Source organism: Cornus florida, unplaced genomic scaffold, assembly GCF_030987335.1.
Source record: "Cornus florida cultivar Cherokee Brave unplaced genomic scaffold, ASM3098733v1 CherokeeBrave_3.0.0_Hap2_Chr04, whole genome shotgun sequence".
Taxonomy (NCBI): domain Eukaryota; kingdom Viridiplantae; phylum Streptophyta; class Magnoliopsida; order Cornales; family Cornaceae; genus Cornus; species Cornus florida.
Window position 1 is genome coordinate 85,921,381 of NW_026775574.1, and position 8,463 is coordinate 85,929,843.

General features: G+C 35.0%; 1 protein-coding gene across 3 annotated transcripts; it reads right to left on the reverse strand.

Moving 5' to 3' along the window:
* Positions 1-806: 806 nt before the first annotated feature.
* On the reverse strand, positions 807-8,251 carry LOC132303777 (probable glycosyltransferase At5g03795). Of its 3 annotated transcripts, none has more exons than XR_009481327.1 (7): positions 8,141-8,251; positions 7,870-7,957; positions 6,041-7,004; positions 5,809-5,939; positions 3,322-3,670; positions 2,053-2,961; positions 807-1,460 (listed from the first exon to the last, which is right to left on the reverse strand). XR_009481327.1 is itself a non-coding variant. In XM_059801198.1 (7 exons), exons 3-7 carry the CDS (start codon positions 6,947-6,949, stop codon positions 1,413-1,415), a joined length of 1,995 nt encoding a protein of 664 aa, XP_059657181.1. In that variant the 5' UTR covers positions 6,950-7,004; positions 7,870-7,957; positions 8,141-8,251; the 3' UTR covers positions 807-1,412. The 3 variants fall into 3 exon arrangements, 2 of the variants coding, with proteins under 2 accessions (XP_059657181.1, XP_059657180.1); XM_059801198.1 differs by having other exon boundaries at positions 2,404-2,961; XM_059801197.1 differs by having other exon boundaries at positions 1,381-2,961.
* Between the last annotated feature and the right edge of the window lie 212 nt (positions 8,252-8,463).

Here is an 8,463-nt window from a genome sequence, read left to right on the forward strand (position 1 = left end):
CAATCCATTTCCACATATAAAAATTCATAAGGCTATGTTTGGCCGGCATGCAATTAGTGCAATTGGAGAAAAGCAACTGAAAAAACTCTAAAATTTGAACCAAAATTTTTACCAATTTTACAAATTTCAATTGCAAGGCTCCAATTACATGTCGCCAAAAATAGTCTAAGAGTGTGTTCGGCTGCATGAAATTAGAAACTTAGAATTGGAATCAGAATTTTAAAAAAATTTGCTTTAATTTCTTAATTATTTTTATTAAATTTCACCAATTCCAATTCCAATTTCATACAACCAAACACACATGATTTGAGTATTAAGTTTGAATAACATTATCCTTTTAAATATTAAAATCCTTTAAATCGTGCAATTTTTTTAATATCAATTTTGATCCCAAACTTGAGCAATATATAGAACTAACTCGAATTCAACCAAGAAGCTGGAAGGCCAGCAATTTTTTGCTTGCGCGGTATGATTGTAAACCCAGGCTAAAATAAATAAATAAAAATCTGATCAAACAGTCAAGCACGAGAGCTCCGGTTTCTATCATGAGAGTGCCCACAATAATAGAGGGTAGAGTAACACATTTTTTCCAATAATAAATTATTCTACAATTACATTCCCAATATATTTTAGACAAAAAAAAATATAAGTAACCGAATAAATATGTGTCACTCTATAATTATGCCACAATGGTAAGAAAATCTTACTAATGAGTAGGCAAGTTCTTTAGGCAATAGTTGAAACTAAATAATTCTCCTAAATTAGTCCAAAATAATCCACCACCCCCATGTTCAAAATACTCATACAAAAAGTAAATTTTTTTTTTCTTTTTTAAAAAAAAAAAAAAAAAAAAAAAAAAAAAAAAACCACACACACTCACTCTCTTTCACCATGCATGACCATAAGTGGTTTCATGTACAGAAGCCCCTTTCTTTTGAATTTACTTGATGGACAAATGTACTTAAACCTCCAAAAGCAACCAAAATATATATATTTTTTTCTAGCCCACACACACTGCCTCCATTGAAGTTCGAACCCCTGATCTCCCTTTGGAAAGCAGGAGTCTTGTACCGTTAGGCCACAGGCCGGTTGGTAAAGCAACAAATATTTGCATGCAAAATATTGAAAATAATAGACTAAGACAGGTTTTAAGTTTTAAAGACAAAGCAAGGGACATTGTCTCTTCATGCGCCAAAAATACCAAGTCTCTCTATAAGTTTTTTGAACTACATAGAGTGCAAAGCCAAGTCCTAACAAGCAATTGAATCCAGAAAGAGATGACGACAATGGCAGAATCAATTTCTATGGCAAAACGAAATCTCATTTCTGGTGCTAGCAAATGTAGGAAAAAAAAAAAAACATAGATCATTATTTGGGATCAAGAGAAAAACTGCAATTTTATTATTTTCAATTCATACATGCGTTGATCCAAGCGAAGAACTTGCTCCATATCGATTACTCTGCAAGAGAAGCCGTAAGAATTAGAACTGTTTTTCTATATTTTTTTTCACCTCAAGTAAGAATAGTGGCTGGAAAATGCGAAGAAATAAAAATTGCTTAAAATCTAAACTGAGATGGATCCATAAGAGCTAAACCAGTATGAGAATATAAAAAAGTTAATAATCTGTAAATAGTTGTCAATACCATATCATACATTTACCCACTCTACTGTAAAGAAAATGGAAGCTGTGAGAACCTGTATTCTCTTGTTTGAAGCACCAAGCAATGTATAGCTCCCATTGTTATGATCAACTATAATTGGTCACACATAGACCTGCTTGATTTTTAAAATCGTATAAAAGTTGTATAAATAGCTACTAATCTATAATCCACTGTTTTTACTTTGTCAACCTTAATTGTAAGTCGATTCCACAATTTTCATCTTTCCTTTTTAAGGACTCAAAATTAGCTCACCTTAAGAACATGGTTAACCCTTTTTAATTTGACAAAAGAATTTATTCTATTTCTGAGGCCAAGTCTTTCTAAATGTAGCACAATTGCTGATTCCATGCCTTCATTAATTCATTATATCGAAAAGACAAAGAAGAATACCTTGTCAGCAGCATAAAGTACCAACACTAAACCGTGAGGCTCCAATATGAATCTGAGATCCCTACAGCAAAGAATGAGTTTTCTATGTACAGCAAATAATATGACAATTCTGTGCAGTAGAACTCACGAGTTCCTACCCGTTGAAAACATTTTCCTTCACACTTTCCCATAAATGTGGAATTCTTATCTGACTACAGAGGAAAAATTGTGTATTTGCAATCTTTTGTAGTCAAAACACATCCATCATCGAGTTCTTATTTGGAAAACTCTATTATACCATATCGAGTGGAGTATCATATGGAAGATATCATATTTCACAGGCCTAGTATGCCAAAGAAAATGTTGTTGTACCTTCTTAACCCTCCGCTGCATCTCAAGATACCTCTTATCTGGAATCGAAAGGAGTATGCTCTTTAAGTTCGGAATATCTTTCTCCAGGACAAAAACAGCGAAGGATTCCCAGTTCAGTACTTCGAAAAATGGAGGCACAAAATTGTCGGATAATATCACTGGAACACACTCATGGAAGAAGGCCTCCACAACTCGTGGACTGTTGACTTCATAACCTTTTGCACATATACAGTATTTGCTGCTCTTCATGTACTGCACATAGTTCATTTTACCCTTCACCTTAGGCAACCGGCCGAAGATTTTCATGTCAGGATCTTTGTTTTCCCAGTACTTCAATAGAATAGGACGGAGATAACCATGCATGTTCCCAGCAAAGAAAGCAAGGATTCGTCGCTGGGAAGGAGGTTTGCCCCCAAGTTCCCTTAGCGGCTTCTGAGCCGTCTTCACATATGTTTCCGGTAGAGACACGTCCTTGCCAAATTTGAAGCCTTCTTTGATGTCAGAATTGCAGAGAGCTCTTATGCATTTACCCATATGTTGCTTTGTCTCAGATGGGGCCTGACAAAATGATGTTTATCCAAACAATTAGAAAATGGGTAAATATCCTGAATCAATTAACGTTCAAATGGTGATAGATGCAACATGAAAGCAGATTGATTCCATTTTGTTTTGCATGGCATTTCAAGTACCAAATCCAACATCATCAGAGGTATACAAAAACATAGACCAAATTTCCTCTCAAGATTTGGAAATAAACCCTACAAGCAAGAAAATACACCACCCCTCAATTGGTACAAAGAAAAACTCATTTTTAACAATATGTATTTAGAAGGGAATAAATTTTGGGTGGCACAGATCCTTGTTAATTTGTTATCATTAATTAAGGAACCTAAGTACAAGGAAACATGCAACGCATACCCAGTCATGGCAAGCAACAAGAAAATGATCTGCTCCACCAGTTCTGTTCCAGAAATTGTATCGTCCTACAATCGTGTCAAGATAGTTCTTCAAATGTTGTATTAAATTCTTGTGACTGTGAGAATTAGGTACATATAGGGTCTCCTCCAACATTCGAGAACTAAAAGGTAGGTAAAATAGATGGGCTTTTCTGGGGTTTTTAGTAACAAATTGTCTGTTTGCTTTCAGTTGCTTCATGAACCAACCCTCTGAAGCATATATTCCCTTGAGCACTGACACGTGGAAAATGGGTCTTGCTCCCTCCTTGTAGATGTAAACCTTGATTGTCTTCTCCATTAGTTCATAGCTCCTGCAAATGTGATGATTTCAAACTTCCAAAAACTAAATGCATTCCTATATAAATGAGAACACTGATAAGTTCGCATATAAGATAGCAGAAAAGAAGTTCATTCACATCTTAATTTGGAAGGAATGAAGAGTGTGTTTACAATGTTATTAAAAACAAAATTAATCCACCAATAATTGATGAATGATTGAATTTGCAACAGATTCAGGAATTCTCACTAAAACTTCCTTTCCTACATAAAACAACATAAATGAAAATTTGTTTGCACTTCTCGTTGTTTATAACCCCGCCAATAAAGAAATTAAAAACTCACTTGCCTATTGCAGAACCTCAACCTTGTGATCTATTAACACAAAACTTAATGTCCCCAAGCTCTTTTTTTTTTTTTTTTAAATGTCCCCAAGATTACCTAAGTTAAAAATAACATGCATGCAAAAGACTCACTGACAAAGAAATCTCACACAATGCTATAGAATATACCATAACATTCGAAAATATTAGAGTGAAATATGTATACATGTGAGATACAAAAAGGGTGTAGGGGGATGGAGGTGGAAAAGCAAAAACATGCATAAACATGTTCAAAGAAATGACAAGTTCAACCATGCAATGTTTTTATCATACCCTGAAAACACACCCGAATAAAAAAGAAAAGTTGGAAAAAAAAAAAAAAAAAAATCCTCTGTCCTGTTTCTTACTGTATGAAAATGGATTTCATCTGGTTTCTTACTCTACCATAGTCAAATATAATCTTTTGCAAGTGAGGTCTGTTGCAGAACAAACTAAAAAATATTGCAATAGGGCACATGGTTATTGCTAAATGGATAGGACAAGAACTTCAATCCCGCTCACTAGTAGGAAGCTAATTAGCAGTATGAACTGCAGTAGCTGCTTCAGCAAGATACCATCGACAAACATTCAGGAGCACGGGTGGCTAAGGAGCAGTTCACACCTGTATAAGAATGTTGTGTCGACTTATCAATTATATGTCAATATCCATTTCTGTAACCATATCCATACTTCTTGACCCAGTCTATTTTAGCCAAAAATCACACAGTTCATTAACTTGCACAATCCAGCTAGACAGAAGACCTAAACACTTGAATTGCATGACAACCACTCTGTTTTCTTTGACCTAGATGGTTTGACATTTGTCACATAGTCAGAATGCATTACACAATGTGGGATGAATGAGTAAATTGTTCCCAGAAAAGTTTGTATGTGAGCCTTAGGATAAGTGATGTGTTCTCCAAGCATCAGAAATGTCACGAAAAAAATTTAAAAATTCCAAACTCAATATGTACACAACTAAATTGAAGTTTATGAAAAATTCTCATACAATTTATAAAATAGAAAGTTCAAAGATGAAAGATCACATTTTGTTATGGAAACAGCACAACTAAATAATTTAGAAATTTACAATGCTAACTAATATTATGTCGATGATAAGGCCACCTCTTCCCCGTGAGGGTGACTTGGCCTAAGGCTCTTCTATCTACAAGGTATGCTGTACCGCATGCACTTGTTTCTAAACTTCCATCTGCTGCTCACTTACGCTGTCCCCCCTCAGCTCATGTTCATATAATTCTCCTAACCCTAATACCTAATACTATATATTGGAAATGCTAAAATAGTTCTTTGAAGGTTACCCAAATTCAGAATTCTTAAGAGAAAATTCAAATATTCAACAATCCTTGTTCAAATCCGCATAACAATATATATGTTATTACAAAAATATTCGGATTGTATCCTAAATGATATATACCTATTAAAGTATTTCATACCATCATAACTGCTATATGATAGCAGTTTTTATGTTTTGTCATCTATGAGAAATAGATAAAAATAGAGTCTCGAAGACATTATTTCAAACTTGTCACATGTAAGCTTGCAACTTCTAAAAGTCAGACGTACAAAACTTGGGCTAGCACCTGTGGGTGGCATAGCAGTGCACTGTTGGGGATGTTTGGGAGAACGCAAAAAATGCATATTGGGGACAGTAGCTCAAAAAACCAAATATATATATATATATATATATATAGTGAATATATATATATATTGATACTGTATGTCTAGAATCAGAAAAATCTTACACGGTTTTAAGACAGTAAATATCTAAATTGACGACTCAAAATGCTAACCTTTTGAACATGGAAACATTCCTGTAGAGGGAAGCATACAATTCAGGATCATTCCTTATGATGGGTGCATTCTCAATCTGTGATTTCACATTTAGTAAATCTTTGTCCACTGCTGAAGACCACCGTGGTTTCTACAAATTTATCAAGAAACAATTAACTTGAAAGTTGAAACAAACTCCAATGGCGAAATCAATCTTCTCTTACCAAATTGAAGTTTGAAGACTATGCATACCATTGAAAAGGATGAAGCACGACTTTGAAGCAATAAATCGTTCATGTCAGATATTGAGAATACTCCCGTGGTTGGTTCTTCAGACCTTTTATTCATTGCAGGTAAATTAGAAATCGAGGAACTATTTTCTGACAGGGCAAGAACACTTTGAGATGGCTGGGGTTTTTCATCCTTGGGAAGTGTATCAGGCGAATCTTTATTTGATGAAGAAGTGTTGGGGTTAATAGATATCATAGGAGTTTGTTTTGTACCCAAATTTGTTGGAGGGATGAAGTTAGTTGAATTCACGGGTTGTAGTGGAAATGAAGGGGTTGCAAGACTGGGGTCTACGTCTGCATTCAAAGGAATATCTTCTCCATGAGTACTGCTTGAAGAAGAATTACTATCGGCACTCACATTGCTTCTTAAGAAATTATATTCAGATTCACCACCCTTCCCTGTTGCCAAACCATTCTCTGTTCTTGTATTCTCCACCGTTGAATTATTGTTTAGCTCTGCAAAATCCTTAGATGGAGATTCATCTTCAGGGTCGATATCCTCCTCTACTGTAAGGGAATTATTTGAGACTCCATTCCTTTCAGATACAAAATCATTTCTGAGACCAATATCCTTTCCTTCAGAGGTCTTAGTTGCATTGACTATTTCATGGACAGCATTTGTATCAGTGGAGTTCAAAGTATTAAAAAGTGTCGTGTTACCTAGCGTTTTGTGGTTATGAGATGAATCTCCAGCTGGTAAACTGCCTATTACTAGATCCTGAGCCTTGCCAGCAGTAAACAAAGATGATATTATATAACCATAAGGATGCTCAAAATACTGAACCAGTAACACCACCGCGAACGCCATCCCCATCAGCAATAGCAGTCTCCTGGTTTCTGTCTGGCATAGATAGCGAAATCTGTGACCCATATTTGAAAACCACTGGATCAATTGGTGGATGAAACTCAGATGAACTCTATTGACCCTGCAAAAATTTTCCACCCCAAAATTTACTAAGATAGACAGCATTTTCTAATTATTGAAAATTAAAGGTATAAACTCCATCCTCAAATGCAATACAAGTAACATTAGCAACAATCATGCATATGTAGATGAATTGACAAACTGCAATATTGGACTTATGTCATCAGCATCACAAGTTCAAAATTCCATCCACTCAATACATCAAAAAACAGAAAACACTCCAATAAATGAAGATTGAAATCATGCAGTTGCATGAGTTTATGCATGTCTTACAAAGAACCAGAATAAGTATAATTTGACTAATCTATAACCAAAATAAGTATAATTCAACAAATCAATTCGATTCACTGAAAATCCAATATAGTGACATTCAAGAACACAGATATAAACAAGAACTTGAGCTCCAGTTGATAGACAAAGAACCCCGTATTTTCCATTGGTTTGGTTCCTTGGATAAAACTTAAATGTGTATTACATAGTTATGTACCTTCAAATAAGGTGAGGCTTTCATTTCTTGAGAACCAAACAGAAAAAATGGAACACTTCCAATTACTTTCCCTCTTTTCTAACTCTGTTTTATCAGCATCCAAACAACATATAGATTTTATTTTTTATTTTTTTAAAAGGGAACACAATCATGCAAAAATAATTCAACAATGAATGAAGCAACATAGCAAAGATTAAATATGAACAAGTTTCTTTAAGCACATTAACCATCAAGAAACACGCAACTAGGATTTACGTAACTCTGATTTCCCACTAAACAAACAACAGCCCAATTTCACAAATACAGAATAGTACCGAAATAGTACTAAAACAGCAAACCCAATAAAAAAGAAACAAATCAAAAGCCCTCATAAGCTCACCTGTTAAGTACAGGAAATTGCTTGTAACTGCAACGTTCTTTGATCACCGGATCAACTGAGAAAAAGCTGTAATGGGTCTCCGAGAAAGCTGAAGAAAAGGCAAACGAAATAGAGATCTCATGAGTTTTCTGTTGTTCAGTCAATAAATGGAGGTTTTGGCGGTGGAGTTGACTGTTCAATTTTGTTCTTGTTTTCTTTCTTTATTATGAAGATTCTCGGGAACCAAACAGACAATTATTATACATGCATATATTGAATGAGAATAAAGTACCTGTATGAATTCGAAAATTGGGATGACTTCTTCAATTTGTGAGCTCATTTAGAAGTGTTTACTCTGCCCATGCCTACATGTTTGGGCTGTCCGAGAATCAGCAGAAGGAAAATAATGACGAAATTTATAGCTAGGTTCGCGTCATTCGGACATTTAAGCCCTTTATTTGTTTTGATATTTACCTAAACGCCACTCAATAATTGTTGAAAAATTGTTGGTGACTGTTATTTTTGGTCGGAACGGAGGAATGGTAAGGCCACGCGCAGGGGAAGAGAGAGGATTTCTCTCTCTCTCTCTCCCCCCAAAAGGAAAAACTCATTCAG